This window comes from Dendropsophus ebraccatus, chromosome 14, assembly GCF_027789765.1.
Source record: "Dendropsophus ebraccatus isolate aDenEbr1 chromosome 14, aDenEbr1.pat, whole genome shotgun sequence".
In the NCBI taxonomy this organism is placed as follows: domain Eukaryota; kingdom Metazoa; phylum Chordata; class Amphibia; order Anura; family Hylidae; genus Dendropsophus; species Dendropsophus ebraccatus.
In genome coordinates, this window is record NC_091467.1 from 1,063,197 (window position 1) to 1,080,881 (window position 17,685).

Genomic DNA, 17,685 nt, shown 5'->3' on the forward strand with positions numbered 1-17,685 from the left:
GCTCAAAGTAGTGGCAGGATATGGAGCAGCCCATAGGCAGGCAGGCGTCATAATAAATTAGCCCATCCAACTGAAAACCCAGGAGGTGATAACATTCAGGATGAACCGGGAGAAGTCTGAAGGCTGATTTAATATCTGATTTTGCTAGTAGGGCTCCAGAACCGGCTGCCCTCAGTAGAGATACAGCCCTATCAAAGGAGACGTAGGACACTGAGTCGTCTTCCTTTGAAATACCATCATTTACCGAATCCCCTTTGGGATGCGATAAATGATGTATCAATCTAAATTTTCCCGGATCTTTCTTCGGGACAATGCCTAATGGAGATACCCTAAGATTGGGAAAAGGGGGATCATTGAATGGGCCCTCCATTCTGCCCAGCTCAATCTCTTGTTCTATTTTATTTTTCAACACTTGTGGATACTGTTTCGCTGACTTCAGGTTATCTGACCATGTAGGGAGCATTGATAATGTGAATGGTATAAAGAAACCCTCAGAGAAACCGTTAAATAGTGTGTTTGATGTTTGCCTATTGGGATACCTGTTTAGCCATGGGGCCATCTCTAATACGTTCACCGGGGTTCTGTCCCTCGGGAGCAGTGATCTGCCGGGCTGATGGTTTAGTTTGACGTGGGCATCTGGATGCTGAGTGTGGGGCCCCGCATACAGAGCACTCATGTTTGAACTTACAGAGACTGAGGAATCTGCAGTGTCCCTCATTGAAAAGCCAACAGGTACCTGGTCTCCTGACGGCCACTGCCCCAGGGGCGTTTTGAGAAGCAGCGGCCCCTGACTGAAAGGGGGGGTACTTTTGTGACATCATGAGCCTGATCCAAAGGTCGGTTGCTTTAACGCCCCAACCAATCTCAGGCTGCAGTGCAAGGCGGCGACGGAATTCCTCATCATATTTCCACCATGCACTGCCGCCATAAGACTTAAAAGCCGTGTACACTGAATCTTGATAAATGAACAGCTCTGAGCATCGTTCAGGATGTTTTTCGCCCATGACACAACCGAGGACAGCGAAAGCCTGAAGCCAGTTATTAATGGTTTTTGCCACCCTCGGTTTACGGTCAAAAACCCGTTCAGTGGCAAAACGTCTTTCTCTGTCCACTGTGCTGAGGTCCACGGTGATCAGAGACCATATGTCTATGTACTGGTTCAGCCATATCTTTTCTTTTAACTCCTCAGTGAGGTGGGACCCTAGGGGGTTAATACCACAAAATAACGCTTCCTTATAGACACTGGCCTTATTCGATTTCGGAAGTGAGGGTTGTGGAAGGGGGGGTTGATCTACCTTGGTGTGTTCTAATTTTTGCAACAGGGCCTTAAGGGCCGGGATAACCGTGTCACCACTACTCCCCTCCCCCCATGCCTTAACGAAATCAAACTCACCGGGAGCACCGCTCGATGATCCTGGAGCTTCTGGAACCATGGAAGTGGAACTCGAACTCTCTGCTACAGGCACCAGACTTGGTACCGGGGCTGGATCCGGAAATACCTGAGGTGAACAGGGTGTTGACTGAACAACGGGAGGGGGCACCGCGCTGGCCTGACTGGCCCCGCGAAGCGACCTACTGGCCGAGACTCTAGGCTCCTGCCTCTTGCTAAATCTCTGGGACTCTCTGTATCTGTCCCTAGAAGTACTACGGGATGAGGATCCCGACGATGATGGGGAGCGCCACCTTGAGGATCGAGACCTTCTACTTCTGTCGCTCCTCCTTGACTCCCTAGAATAACGGCGGGAGAGGTGGCGGCGGTGGGAGGATGGCCTGTGGCGTCTACGCCTATATGAGCCATGTGAGGAGTGAGAGGATGAACGGCTGCGGCTCAGCCCTCCTGAAGCGGCGTGCTTATGGTGAGAACGCCTCGCGACAGGCAGCCGCTCCTCTAGGGAGGCCTGGTCAACGCTGGGCGGCATCAGAGACTGGGCCATGGCTGTAGCAAGGGGGGCAGGGATTGCGAGTACTGCAGAGTTTGTGTCAATCTCATTTGCAGCTGTGCTGGCAGCAGCCATATTAGGACTGTGAGGAAGATCAGATGCAGCTACAGGTGCTCGCTGCACAGCACTAGCAGCAGGAGTCGTTATGGGAGCTGGCATTTCTCCTGTGGGGTCCTGTGAGCTAGAGCTAGAAGCTGCCTGTGAATTTCCCATGCTGAGGGAACTCTGGGAGGCCAAGCTAGCGGTGAGGACTGCCTGAGAGGAAAGTGATGAGATACCGGGAGAGCAGGGAGCAATGGTGCCTGAGCGTGGTGGTTGGGGAGCGCGGGAAAGGGGCGGAGCCACGGGAAAAGGCGCGCTACTCGCTATTGGTCCCCCTCGTCTTACTGAATGCTGAGCCCCTCCTCCTCCCGTACGGCTATGCCGCTGCGGCGGGGGGCTCGGGCTCAAACGGTTCGGTGGGCGGATGCGCCGTGCGGACCGCCTGCCACCGACCGCTGCAAGTGCCGGGTGATCGGCGCTTACGGCGTCTCCCAGCCCCGACACTAAGCGGGACAGGAAACCCGTGTCGCCCTGGATGTGGGACCGCAGCGCGGCGATGAGGTTAGCCTCATCAGCCATACTCACATGCGAATCTTCTCCTCAAGCCGCACGTCCGACGTCCTCGCTGTCCAGGCAGGAAGAGGATAAGACCGGGAGGAAACCACACTATGCCTCCCACCACCTGCCTCTGATTGGCCCGCCAGCTCCCACCCCTAATACTTCCATCCTATCCCCAGCGGCTAAAGGGGAGGGGAGGAGCAACAACCTAACTGGGACGATTAACCCCTAACTAACTGGCAAAACCTCCTGCCACCCTGTTAGTCCTTGTGCCACCTCCTTAAACAGCTCGTAGCCCACATCAAACATGGTGTGTACAGGAACCAATGCGACTATATAACAAACATGGTGTGTACAGGAACCAATGCGACTATATAACAAACATGGTGTGTACAGGAACCAATGCGACTATGCTGCAAACATGGTGTGTACAGGAACCAATGCGACTATGCTGCAAACATGGTGTGTACAGGAACCAATGCGACTATGCTGCAAACATGGTGTGTACAGGAACCAATGCGACTATGCTGCAAACATGGTGTGTACAGGAACCAATGCGACTATGCTGCAAACATGGTGTGTACAGGAACTAATGCGACTATATAACAAACATGGTGTGTACAGGAACCAATGCGACTATATAACAAACATGGTGTGTACAGGAACCAATGCGACTATATAACAAACATGGTGTGTACAGGAACCAATGCGACTATATAACAAACATGGTGTGTACAGGAACCAATGCGACTATGCTGCAAACATGGTGTGTACAGGAACCAATGCGACTATGCTGCAAACATGGTGTGTACAGGAACCAATGCGACTATGCTGCAAACATGGTGTGTACAGGAACCAATGCGACTATGCTGCAAACATGGTGTGTACAGGAACTAATGCGACTATATAACAAACATGGTGTGTACAGGAACCAATGCGACTATATAACAAACATGGTGTGTACAGGAACCAATGCGACTATGCTGCAAACATGGTGTGTACAGGAACCAATGCGACTATGCTGCAAACATGGTGTGTACAGGAACCAATGCGACTATATAACAAACATGGTGTGTACAGGAACCAATGCGACTATATAACAAACATGGTGTGTACAGGAACCAATGCGACTATATAACAAACATGGTGTGTACAGGAACCAATGCGACTATGCTGCAAACATGGTGTGTACAGGAACCAATGCGACTATGCTGCAAACATGGTGTGTACAGGAACCAATGCGACTATGCTGCAAACATGGTGTGTACAGGAACCAATGCGACTATATAACAAACATGGTGTGTACAGGAACCAATGCGACTATGCTGCAAACATGGTGTGTACAGGAACCAATGCGACTATGCTGCAAACATGGTGTGTACAGGAACCAATGCGACTATATAACAAACATGGTGTGTACAGGAACCAATGCGACTATATAACAAACATGGTGTGTACAGGAACTAATGCGACTATATAACAAACATGGTGTGTACAGGAACCAATGCGACTATGCTGCAAACATGGTGTGTACAGGAACCAATGCGACTATGCTGCAAACATGGTGTGTACAGGAACCAATGCGACTATGCTGCAAACATGGTGTGTACAGGAACCAATGCGACTATGCTGCAAACATGGTGTGTACAGGAACCAATGCGACTATATAACAAACATGGTGTGTACAGGAACCAATGCGACTATATAACAAACATGGTGTGTACAGGAACCAATGCGACTATGCTGCAAACATGGTGTGTACAGGAACCAATGCGACTATGCTGCAAACATGGTGTGTACAGGAACCAATGCGACTATGCTGCAAACATGGTGTGTACAGGAACCAATGCGACTATGCTGCAAACATGGTGTGTACAGGAACCAATGCGACTATATAACAAACATGGTGTGTACAGGAACCAATGCGACTATATAACAAACATGGTGTGTACAGGAACCAATGCGACTATGCTGCAAACATGGTGTGTACAGGAACCAATGCGACTATGCTGCAAACATGGTGTGTACAGGAACCAATGCGACTATGCTGCAAACATGGTGTGTACAGAAACCATCAACTATGCTGCAAAAGTGGTGCACCACCAGTCACTTGCCAGATGGTGCTGTTTGACGCCACTACTGTGGTGGTTGGTCGGAGTGTAGCTCAGCCGGATGTTGTACTGTCGTTAAGCCAGTGGCTAAGTGGCTATACTTCCTCTCCCTATGTGACAACTTCCTACAGCATATGTAATATCTGCTGTGAGTGGTTGAGAAGAGAGTGCAAGAGGAGAAAGGAGATAGGTAGAGAAGAGAAAGAACTCTCATTGGTGCACAGATCACAGAGACAATAACCCTTTAGTTACCTAGAGCTGTGCAATACTTACATATACAATATACATACTAGTGACATCTAGTGGTAAAACTACTACTTTATCACCACTACTACTTTGAAGTACAGGCTTTTGTGAGGGGTGTAAAGACAAGTAACACCCGTGGTGGGACACCACACAAACATGGTGTGTACAGGCACCAATGCGATTATGCTGCACAGACAGCGATGTGTTGCCACTGCTGTAACCTCATTGTTCTCTGCTCTCAGGAATAATAATACTGTATAACAATAGGGGATCTGCCAGGACTCTGTAACCCGCATAGAATGGAGAGACCCCGTGCATTGGTCTTAGAGACACTTTGGTCTTATAATCCCATGGAAGGGGGAGCGTACTGTGATGTCATCAGTAGGAGGAGCAAGATGTGTAAATGTCGCCTCATGTGACGCAGTATTAGTGGTGATGAAGGGTGCGGCTAGCTCCAGAAACACGCAGATATGTTTGTGAGAAATGCGCCGATGTCTCCGGGGTCTTATGCCTCTTGGAATAAAGAAGTTCTGATTCACCTGCAAACGCTAGATCCTTCTATCTGGTTGGATATCGGAGCACCTGTTGGAGCGGCGGGCAGAGTTATCGGAGCACCTGTTGGAGCGGCGGGCAGAGTTATCGGAGCACCTGTTGGAGCGGCGGGCAGAGTTATCGGAGCAGCTGTTGGAGCGCCGGGCAGAGTTATTGGAGCGGCGGGCAGAGTTATCGGAGCAGCTGTTGGAGCGGCGGGCAGAGTTATCGGAGCAGCTGTTGGAGCGGCGGGCAGAGTTATCGGAGCAGCTGTTGGAGCGGAGGGCCGAGTTATCGGAGCAGCTGTTGGAGCGGCGGGCAGAGTTATCGGAGCAGCTGTTGGAGCGGAGGGCCGAGTTATCGGAGCAGCTGTTGGAGCGGCGGGCAGAGTTATCGGAGCAGCTGTTGGAGCGGCGGGCAGAGTTATCGGAGCAGCTGTTGGAGCGCCGGGCCGAGTTATCGGAGCAGCTGTTGGAGCGGCGGGCAGAGTTATCGGAGCACCTGTTGGAGCGGAGGGCCGAGTTATCGGAGCAGCTGTTGGAGCGGCGGGCAGAGTTATCGGAGCAGCTGTTGGAGCGGCGGGCAGAGTTATCGGAGCACCTGTTGGAGCGGCGGGCAGAGTTATCGGAGCACCTGTTGGAGCGGAGGGCCGAGTTATCGGAGCAGCTGTTGGAGCGGCGGGCAGAGTTATCGGAGCAGCTGTTGGAGCGGCGGGCAGAGTTATCGGAGCAGCTGTTAGAGCGGAGGGCAGAGTTATCGGAGCAGCTGTTGGAGCGGCGGGCCGAGTTATCGGAGCAGCTGTTGGAGCGCCGGGCCGAGTTATCGGAGCAGCTGTTGGAGCGGCGGGCAGAGTTATCGGAGCAGCTGTTGGAGCGGCGGGCAGAGTTATCGGAGCACCTGTTGGAGCGGCGGGCAGAGTTATCGGAGCAGCTGTTGGAGCGGCGGGCAGAGTTATCGGAGCAGCTGTTGGAGCGCCGGGCCGAGTTATCGGAGCAGCTGTTGGAGCGGCGGGCAGAGTTATCGGAGCAGCTGTTGGAGCGGCGGGCAGAGTTATCGGAGCACCTGTTGGAGCGGCGGGCAGAGTTATCGGAGCAGCTGTTGGAGCGGCGGGCAGAGTTATCGGAGCAGCTGTTGGAGCGGCGGGCAGAGTTATCGGAGCAGCTGTTGGAGCGGCGGGCAGAGTTATCGGAGCAGCTGTTGGAGCGGCGGGCAGAGTTATCGGAGCAGCTGTTGGAGCGGAGGGCCGAGTTATCGGAGCAGCTGTTGGAGCGGCGGGCAGAGTTATCGGAGCAGCTGTTGGAGCGGCGGGCAGAGTTATCGGAGCAGCTGTTGGAGCGCCGGGCCGAGTTATCGGAGCAGCTGTTGGAGCGGCGGGCAGAGTTATCGGAGCACCTGTTGGAGCGGCGGGCCGAGTTATCGGAGCAGCTGTTGGAGCGGCGGGCCGAGTTATCGGAGCAGCTGTTGGAGCGGCGGGCAGAGTTATCGGAGCAGCTGTTGGAGTGGCGGGCAGAGTTATCGGAGCAGCTGTTGGAGTGGCGGGCAGAGTTATTGGAGCGGCGGCAGGCCCGGACTGGTAATCTGGCGAGCCGGGCAAATGCCCGCTGGGCTGGCCAGATTACCAGTCCGTGGGCCGCCTGGGCTGCATAATAAAAAAAAATATTATTTAAAAAAAAAAAAAATCACCGCCGCAGCCCTTCTCTCTTGTCCCGGCCCGACCAGGTCACCGCAGCCCGCACAGCCCGCTCCGGTCACTGCAGCCCGCTCCTAATGTGCTCATCCAATCAATTTGGAGTAGGATCGTGAGGCCGCTGCGGCCGGCGGTGGAGCGCACGTTGTATGTGCACTACAGCCGGCCGCAGCGGCCCCATGCTCCTTCACGTTGATTAGATTAGAGAAGCACATCAGGAGTGGGCTGCAGTGACTGGAGCAGGCCGTGCGGGCTCCGGTGACAGGAGCGGGCATTAACGGGCTGCAGTGACCGGTGCGGGCTACTGTGAAAGGTGACCGGAGCGGGCCGTGCGGGCTCCAGTGACAAGTAATCGGAGCGGGCCGTGCGGGCTCCGGTGACAGGTGACAGGAGCGGGCAGCAGTGACCGGAGCGGGCCGTGCAGCTCCGGTGATAAGAGGTGACAGGAGCGGGAAGGGCTGCGGTGACCGGGGGCCATCTATAAGGGATAGGGGGAGAAGAGAGAGGGGGCCATCTATAAGGGACAGGGGGAAAAGAGAGAGGGGGCCATCTATATAGGAGGGGGGGAGAAGAGAGAGGGGGCCATCTATAAGGAAAGGGGGAGAAGAGAGAGGGGGCCATCTATAAGGGACAGGGGGAGAAGAGAGAGGGGGCCATCTATAAGGGAGGGGGGAGAAGAGAGAGGGGGCCATCTATATAGGAGGGGGGGAGAAGAGAGAGGGGGCCATCCATAAGGGAAGGGGGAGAAGAGAGAGGGGGCCATCTATATAGGAGGGGGGGGAGAAGAGAGAGGGGGCCATCTATATAGGAGGGGGGGAGAAGAGAGAGGGGGCCATCTATAAGGGACAGGGGGAGAAGAGAGAGGGGGCCATCTATAAGGGAGGGGGGAGAAGAGAGAGGGGGCCATCTATATAGGAGGGGGGGAGAAGAGAGAGGGGGCCATCCATAAGGGAAGGGGGAGAAGAGAGAGGGGGCCATCTATATAGGAGGGGGGGAGAAGAGAGAGGGGGCCATCTATAAGGGACAGGGGGAGAAGAGAGAGGGGGCCATCTATAAGGGAGGGGGGAGAAGAGAGAGGGGGGCCATTTATAAGGGAGGGGGGAGAAGAGAGAGGGGGCCATCTATATAGGAGGGGGGAGAAGAGAGAGGGGGCCATCTATAAGGGACAGGGGGAGAAGAGAGAGGGGGCCATCTATAAGGGACAGGGGGAGAAGAGAGAGGGGCCATCCATAAGGGAGGGGGAGGAGAGGGGGTCATCTCTAAGGGAGGGGGGAGAAGAGAGAGGGGGGCCATCTGTAAGGGAGGGGGGAGAAGAGAAAGGGTCCATCTGTAAGGGAGGGGGAGAAGAGAGAGGGGGCCATCTATAAGGGACGGGGGAGAAGAGAGAGGGGGTCATCTATAAGGGACAGGGGAGAAGAGAGAGGGGGTCATCTATAAGGGACAGGGGAGAAGAGAGAGGGGGTCATCTATAAGGGAGGGGGGAGAAGGGAAAGGGTCCATCTGTAAGGGAGGGGGAGAAGAGAGAGGGGGCCATCTATAAGGGACGGGGGAGAAGAGAGAGGGGGTCATCTATAAGGGACAGGGGAGAAGAGAGAGGGGGTCATCTATAAGGGACAGGGGAGAAGAGAGAGGGGGTCATCTATAAGGGAGGGGGGAGAAGGGAAAGGGTCCATCTGTAAGGGAGGGGGAGAAGAGAGAGGGGGCCATCTATAAGGGACGGGGGAGAAGAGAGAGGGGGTCATCTATAAGGGACAGGGGAGAAGAGAGAGGGGGTCATCTATAAGGGACAGGGGAGAAGAGAGAGGGGGTCATCTATAAGGGACAGGGGAGAAGAGAGAGGGGGTCATCTATAAGGGAGGGGGGAGAAGAGAGAGGGGGCCATCTATAAGGGACAGGGGGAGAAGAGAGAGGGGGTCATCTATAAGGGACAGGGGAGAAGAGAGAGGGGGTCATCTATAAGGGAGGGGGGAGAAGAGAGAGGGGGCCATTTATAAGGGACAGGGGGAGAAGAGAGAGGGGGCCATTTATAAGGGAGGGAGAGGGGGGGGACATCTATAAGGGAGGGGGGAGAAGAGAGAGGGGGCCATCTATAAGGGAGGGGGGAGAAGAGAGAGGGGATCATCTGTAAGGGGAGGGAGAAGGGGCCATCTATAAGGGGTAGGGAAAAGGGGGCCATCTATAAGGGGGGGAGAGGGGGCCATCTATAAGGGAGGGGGGGAGAGAGAGGGTGCCATCTATAAGGGAAGGGGGGGAGAGAGGGCGCCATCTATAAGGGGGGGAGAAGGGGCCATCTATAAGTGGGGGGACAACATAGGGGGGAGGGGGCCATCTATAAGGGGGGGATAACATAGGGGGAGAGGGGGTCATCTATAAGGGGGGACAACATAGGGGGAGAGGGGGCCATTTATTAGGGGGCTAAATAGAGGGATGCATATACTATACGGGGTTCACATAGAGTCAGCCTACATACTAAATGAGGGCGTAAAGGGGCCAATGCAGATGTGCAGTGTGTATAGAGATGGAGATGGTGTCAGGGTGAGGAGCCTAATATGTCTGTCTGGCAGATTCTGTGGATTCGTGGCTCGGAGAAGTTCTCATAACGGCCCAGGGCAGATGGAGAAGAAAATGAAAAGGGAAGAACTCCGATCAGAGAAGACGTCCCCCTGTGAGTCACCTGATGTAACTGCACTGTAATGTATATGGTGTATAGAACCTGTGTAGAGCTGGGGCCACCTCTATATGACTGTATGAGGTGATAGTAATCTGTGTACAGTGGATGTTATTTAGTAGCAGCGGTGGTATTAGTCAGTATGTGGTGGTATTAGTCAGTATGCGGTGGTATTAGTCAGTATGTGGTGACATTAGTCAGTATGCTGTCGTGTCAGTATGCGGTGGTATTAGTCAGTATGTGGAGGTATGTGGTGGTGGTGTTAAACTCAGCACGGTGACCGGGGCAGGAAGCAGTCTGTCTCTGTACACTGTGTAGTGGTGAGGACCAGTAACTGCAGCTCAGCTACACAGTACAGAGACAGAAGCTTCTGACCCCATTTACTGTGTTATTATCTGTAATTCCAGTCATGGCCGTGATGATACAACATGTAGCCGCGCTGCACTCACAACGTTGTCTCATAACTTATCACCGCGCGGCGAGTGGGCCTGTGTGCTCTGGAATGCCAGGGCTGATTTTTAGTCCCAGTCCGGCCCTGAGCGGCGAGCCGAGTTATCGGAGCAGCTGTTGGAGCGGAGGGCAGAGTTATCGGAGCACCTGTTGGAGCGGCGGGCAGAGTTATCGGAGCAGCTGTTGGAGCGGAGGGCAGAGTTATCGGAGCACCTGTTGAAGCACCGGGCCGAGTTATCGGAGCACCTGTTGAAGCGCCGGGCAGAGTTATCGGAGCAGCTGTTGGAGCGGCGGGCAGAGTTATCGGAGCAGCTGTTGGAGTGGCAGGCAGAGTTATCGAAGCAGCAGTTGGAGTGGCAGGCAGAGTTATCGGAGCAGCTGTTGGAGTGGCAGGCAGAGTTATCGGAGCAGCTGTTGGAGTGGCAGGCAGAGTTATCGAAGCAGCTGTTGGAGCGGCGGGCAGAGTTATCAGAGCAGCAGTTGGAGCTCCGGGCCGAGTTATCGGAGCAGCTGTTGGAGCGCCGGGCCGAGTTATCGGAGCAGCTGTTGGAGCGCCGGGCAGAGTTATCGGAGCAGCTGTTGGAGCGCCGGGCAGAGTTATCGGAGCAGCTGTTGGAGCGCCGGGCAGAGTTATTGGAGCGGCGGGCAGAGTTATAGGAGCAGCTGTTGGAGCGGTGGGCAGAGTTATCGGAGCACCTGTTGGAGCGCCGGGCAGAGTTATCGGAGCACCTGTTGGAGCGCCGGGCAGAGTTATCGGAGCAGCTGTTGGAGCGCCGGGCCGAGTTATCGGAGCAGCTGTTGGAGCGCCGGGCAGAGTTATTGGAGCGGCGGGCAGAGTTATCGGAGCAGCTGTTGGAGCGGCGGGCAGAGTTATCGGAGCAGCTGTTGGAGCGGCGGGCAGAGTTATCGGGGCACCTGTTGGAGCGGCGGGCAGAGTTATCGGAGCAGCTGTTGGAGCGGCGGGCAGAGTTATCGGAGCACCTGTTGGAGCGGCGGGCAGAGTTATCGGAGCACCTGTTGGAGCGGCGGGCAGAGTTATCGGAGCAGCTGTTGGAGCGGAGGGCAGAGTTATCGGAGCAGCTGTTGGAGCGGAGGGCAGAGTTATCGGAGCAGCTGTTGGAGCGGAGGGCAGAGTTATCGGAGCACCTGTTGAAGCACCGGGCCGAGTTATCGGAGCAGCTGTTGGAGCGGCGGGCAGAGTTATCGGAGCAGCTGTTGGAGTGGCAGGCAGAGTTATCGAAGCAGCTGTTGGAGCGGCGGGCAGAGTTATCAGAGCAGCAGTTGGAGCTCCGGGCCGAGTTATCGGAGCAGCTGTTGGAGCGCCGGGCCGAGTTATCGGAGCAGCTGTTGGAGCGCCGGGCAGAGTTATCGGAGCAGCTGTTGGAGCGCCGGGCAGAGTTATTGGAGCGGCGGGCAGAGTTATAGGAGCAGCTGTTGGAGCGGTGGGCAGAGTTATCGGAGCACCTGTTGGAGCGCCGGGCAGAGTTATCGGAGCACCTGTTGGAGCGCCGGGCAGAGTTATCGGAGCAGCTGTTGGAGCACCGGGCTGAGTTATCGGAGCAGCTGTTGGAGCGCCGGGCCGAGTTATCGGAGCAGCTGTTGGAGCGCCGGGCAGAGTTATTGGAGCGGCGGGCAGAGTTATCGGAGCAGCTGTTGGAGCGGCGGGCAGAGTTATCGGAGCAGCTGTTGGAGCGGCGGGCAGAGTTATCGGAGCAGCTGTTGGAGCGGAGGGCAGAGTTATCGGAGCAGCTGTTGGAGCGGAGGGCAGAGTTATCGGAGCACCTGTTGAAGCACCGGGCCGAGTTATCGGAGCAGCTGTTGAAGCGCCGGGCAGAGTTATCGGAGCAGCTGTTGGAGCGGCGGGCAGAGTTATCGGAGCAGCTGTTGGAGTGGCAGGCAGAGTTATCAGAGCAGCAGTTGGAGCTCCGGGCCGAGTTATCGGAGCAGCTGTTGGAGCGCCGGGCCGAGTTATCGGAGCAGCTGTTGGAGCGCCGGGCAGAGTTATCGGAGCAGCTGTTGGAGCGCCGGGCAGAGTTATTGGAGCGGCGGGCAGAGTTATAGGAGCAGCTGTTGGAGCGGTGGGCAGAGTTATCGGAGCACCTGTTGGAGCGCCGGGCAGAGTTATCGGAGCACCTGTTGGAGCGCCGGGCAGAGTTATCGGAGCAGCTGTTGGAGCACCGGGCCGAGTTATCGGAGCAGCTGTTGGAGCGCCGGGCCGAGTTATCGGAGCAGCTGTTGGAGCGCCGGGCAGAGTTATTGGAGCGGCGGGCAGAGTTATCGGAGCAGCTGTTGGAGCGGCGGGCAGAGTTATCGGAGCAGCTGTTGGAGCGGCGGGCAGAGTTATCGGAGCAGCTGTTGGAGCGACGGGCCGAGTTATCAGAGCAGCTGTTGGAGCGGCGGGTAGAGTTATCGGAGCAGCTGTTGGAGCGCCGGGCAGAGTTATTGGAGCAGCTGTTGGAGCACCGGGCAGAGTTATCGGAGCAGCTGTTGGAGCACCGGGCAGAGTTATCGGAGCAGCTGTTGGAGCGACGGGCAGAGTTTTCGGAGCAGCTGTTGGAGCGGCGGGCCGAGTTATCGGAGCAGCTGTTGGAGCAGTGGGATGAGTTATCGGGGCACCTGTTGGAGCGGCGGGGTGAGTACTGAGCCGGCTATTACTGTTCTTATGTGAGTGTCTATATTATAAGACATATGATGGAGGCCACTGACTCCTCTATGGCTACATCATTGCAGAGGTAGTATATAGTGTATACTCCTATAGGCCCAGACCCTACAGCCATCCCCTATATTACATATTATTTATACCCACTGTAATATCCATCAGGCTGGTGATGGGAGGTGTAATGGGACGGGGGGTGTAATGGGATGAGGGGTGTAATGGGATGGGGGTGTAATGGGATGGGGGGGTGTAATGGGATGAGGGGTGTAATGGGATGGGAGGTGTAATGGGATGAGGGGTGTAATGGGATGGGAGGTGTAATGGGATGAGGGGTGTAATGGGACGGGGGGTGTAATGGGACGGGGGGTGTAATGGGATGAGGGGTGTAATGGGATGGGGGTGTAATGGGATGGGGGGGTGTAATGGGATGGGGGGGTGTAATGGGACGGGAGGTGTAATGGGACGGGAGGTGTAATGGGATGGGGGGGTGTAATGGGATGGGAGGTGTAATGGGACGGGGGGTGTAATGGGATGGGGGGGTGTAATGGGACGGGAGGTGTAATGGGACGGGGGGTGTAATGGGATGGGGGGGTGTAATGGGATGGGGGGGTGTAATGGGATGGGGAGGTGTAATGGGATGGGGGGGTGTAATGGGACGGGAGGTGTAATGGGACGGGGGGTGTAATGGGATGGGGGGGTGTAATGGGACGGGAGGTGTAATGGGACGGGGGGTGTAATGGGATGGGGGGTGTAATGGGATGGGGGGGTGTAATGGGATGGGGGGTGTAATAGGACGAGGGGTGTAATGGGATGGGGGGTGTAATGGGACGAGGGGTGTAATGGGACGGGGGGTGTAATGGGATGGGGGGTGTAATGGGATGGGGGGGTGTAATGGGATGGGGGGGTGTAATGGGATGGGGGGGTGTAATGGGACGGGAGGTGTAATGGGACGGGGGGTGTAATGGGATGGGGGGGTGTAATGGGACGGGAGGTGTAATGGGACGGGGGGTGTAATGGGATGGGGGGTGTAATGGGATGGGGGGGTGTAATGGGATGGGGGGTGTAATAGGACGAGGGGTGTAATGGGATGGGGGGTGTAATGGGACGAGGGGTGTAATGGGACGGGGGGTGTAATGGGACGGGGGGTGTAATGGGATGAGGGGTGTAATGGGATGAGGGGGTGTAATGGGACGGGGGGTGTAATGGGACGGGGGGTGTAATGGGATGAGGGGGGGTGTAATGGGACGGGAGGTGTAATGGGACGGGAGGTGTAATGGGATGAGGGGGTGTAATGGGACGGGAAGTGTAATGGGATGGGGGTGTAATGGGATGGGGGGGTGTAATGGGACGGGGGGTGTAATGGGATGAGGGGGGGTGTAATGGGACGGGGGGTGTAATGGGATGAGGGGGGGTGGGTGTAATGGAATAGGAGAAGTAATGGGACGGGGGGGAGTTGCAGTTTGGGGTCACCAGAAACAGAGACGGAACTGTTCCTTTATGAGGCCTAATTATCCTAGTTACAATGTTACCTCTGTAGTCTCTGTACAGCTTAATACAGGCCTAGCTGAGATGTAGCAGAGCTGAACTTGTCATATAGTTTTCTGCAGATGAGACTACACGCAGCAACCTCGCCTCTGCTACACGCAGCAACCACCTCTGCTACACGCAGCAACCTCACCTCTGCTACACGCAGCAACCTCACCTCTGCTACACGCAGCAATCACCTCTGCTACACGCAGCAATCACCTCTGCTACACGCAGCAATCACCTCTGCTACACGCAGCAACCACCTCTGCTACACACAGCAACCTCACCTCTGCTACACGCAGCAACCTCACCTCTGCTACACGCAGCAACCTCACCTCTGCTACACGCAGCAACCTCACCTCTGCTACACGCAGCAACCTCACCTCTGCTACACGCAGCAACCTCACCTCTGCTACACGCAGCAACCACCTCTGCTACACGCAGCAATCACCTCTGCTACACGCAGCAACCTCACCTCTGCTACACGCAGCAACCTCACCTCTGCTACACGCAGCAATCACCTCTGCTACACGCAGCAATCACCTCTGCTACACGCAGCAACCACCTCTGCTACACGCAGCAACCTCACCTCTGCTACATGCAGCAACCACCTCTGCTACACGCAGCAACCACCTCTGCTACACGCAGCAACCTCACCTATGCTACACGCAGCAACCACCTCTGCTACACGCAGCAACCACCTCTGCTACACGCAGCAATCACCTCTGCTACACGCAGCAACCTCACCTCTGCTACACGCAGCAACCACCTCTGCTACACGCAGCAACCTCACCTCTGCTACACGCAGCAATCACCTCTGCTACACGCAGCAACCACCTCTGCTACACGCAGCAACCACCTCTGCTACACGCAGCAACCACCTCTGTTACACGCAGCAACCACCTCTGCTACATGCAGCAACCTCACCTCTGCTACACGCAGCAACCACCTCTGCTACACGCAGCAACCTCACCTCTGCTACACGCAGCAATCACCTCTGCTACACGCAGCAATCTCACCTCTGCTACACGCAGCAATCACCTCTGCTACACGCAGCAACCACCTCTGCTACACGCAGCAACCACCTCTGCTACACGCAGCAACCACCTCTGCTACACACAGCAATCTCACCTCTGCTACACGCAGCAACCTCACCTCTGCTACATGCAGCAACCTCACCTCTGCTACACGCAGCAACCTCACCTCTGCTACACGCAGCAACCTCACCTCTGCTACATGCAGCAACCACCTCTGCTACACGCCGCAACTTCACCTCTGCTACACGCAGCAATCACCTCTGCTACACGCAGCAACCTCACCTCTGCTACACGCAGCAACCTCACCTCTGCTACACGCAGCAATCACCTCTGCTACACGCAGCAATCTCACCTCTGCTACACGCAGCAATCTCACCTCTGCTACACGCAGCAATCTCACCTCTGCTACACGCAGCAACCACCTCTGCTACACGCAGCAATCTCACCTCTGCTACACGCAGCAACCTCACCTCTGCTACACGCAGCAATCTCACCTCTGCTACACGCAGCAATCTCACCTCTGCTGTGCTCATACACTGGCTGTGCATCCCATCTTTTCCTGCGGTATATTCTCCTGCTGTTGTTCCCGTAATCGTCCACACGAGGGCGCCAGAGAGAAACAGAGCGCAGCATTACTCTATAGATGATCAGCAGCGCAGCAGCCAGAACTGTACACACTGTGCGCCACAATGGCCAACCGCAGCGTCTGACCAACACTCTGCTACTCCCCCGACTATAACAGGAGATAGATAGATAGATAGATAGATAGATAGATAGATAGATAGATAGATAGGAGATAGATAGATAGATAGATAGATAGATAGATAGATAGATAGATAGGAGATAGATAGATAGATAGATAGATAGATAGATAGATAGATAGGAGATAGATAGGAGATAGGAGATAGATAGATAGGAGATAGATAGGAGATAGATAGGAGATAGATAGATAGATAGGAGATAGATAGATAGATAGATAGATAGGAGATAGATAGATAGATAGGAGATAGATAGATAGATAGATAGATAGATAGATAGATAGATAGATAGATAGGAGATAGATAGATAGATAGGAGATAGATAGGAGATAGATAGATAGGAGATAGATAGATAGATAGATAGATAGATAGATAGATAGGAGATAGATAGGAGATAGATAGATAGATAGATAGATAGATAGATAGATAGATAGATAGATAGGAGATAGATAGATAGGAGATAGATAGATAGATAGGAGATAGATAGATAGATAGATAGATAGATAGATAGATAGATAGGAGATAGATAGATAGATAGATAGATAGATAGATAGATAGATAGATAGGAGATAGATAGATAGGAGATAGATAGATAGGAGATAGATAGATAGATAGATAGATAGATAGATAGGAGATAGATAGATAGGAGATAGATAGATAGATAAATAGATAGATAGGAGATAGATAGATAGGAGATAGATAGATAGATAGGAGATAGATAGATAGATAGATAGATAGATAGATAGATAGATAGATAGGAGATAGATAGATAGATAGATAGATAGATAGATAGATAGATAGGAGATAGATAGATAGGAGATAGATAGGAGATAGATAGATAGATAGGAGATAGATAGGAGATAGATAGATAGATAGGAGATAGATAGATAGATAGATAGATAGGAGATAGATAGATAGATAGATAGATAGATAGGAGATAGATAGATAGATAGATAGATAGATAGATAGATAGATAGATAGGAGATAGATAGATAGATAGATAGATAGATAGGAGATAGATAGATAGGAGATAGATAGGAGATAGATAGATAGATAGATAGATAGATAGATAGATAGGAGATAGATAGATAGGAGATAGATAGGAGATAGATAGATAGATAGATAGATAGATAGATAGATAGATAGATAGGAGATAGATAGATAGATAGATAGATAGATAGATAGGAGATAGATAGATAGATAGATAGATAGGAGATAGATAGATAGGAGATAGATAGGAGATAGATAGATAGATAGATAGGAGATAGATAGGAGATAAATAGGAGATAGATAGATAGATAGATAGATAGATAGATAGATAGATAGATAGATAGATAGATAGGAGATAGATAGATAGGAGATAGATAGGAGATAGATAGATAGATAGATAGATAGATAGATAGATAGATAGGAGATAGATAGATAGGAGATAGATAGATAGATAGATAGATAGATAGATAGATAGATAGAAGAT

At 53.5% G+C, this 17,685-nt stretch overlaps 1 protein-coding gene across 1 annotated transcript; it reads left to right on the forward strand.

Annotated features, from left to right (window-relative positions):
* Positions 1 to 2,085: 2,085 nt before the first annotated feature.
* LOC138772836 (trichohyalin-like) lies at positions 2,086 to 12,876 on the forward strand. Its single transcript, XM_069953556.1, has 6 exons — positions 2,086 to 2,184; positions 5,450 to 7,009; positions 10,306 to 10,857; positions 10,939 to 11,625; positions 11,707 to 12,261; positions 12,343 to 12,876. Exons 1-6 carry the CDS (start codon positions 2,086 to 2,088, stop codon positions 12,874 to 12,876), a joined length of 3,987 nt encoding a protein of 1,328 aa, XP_069809657.1.
* The last annotated feature ends 4,809 nt before the right edge of the window (positions 12,877 to 17,685 follow it).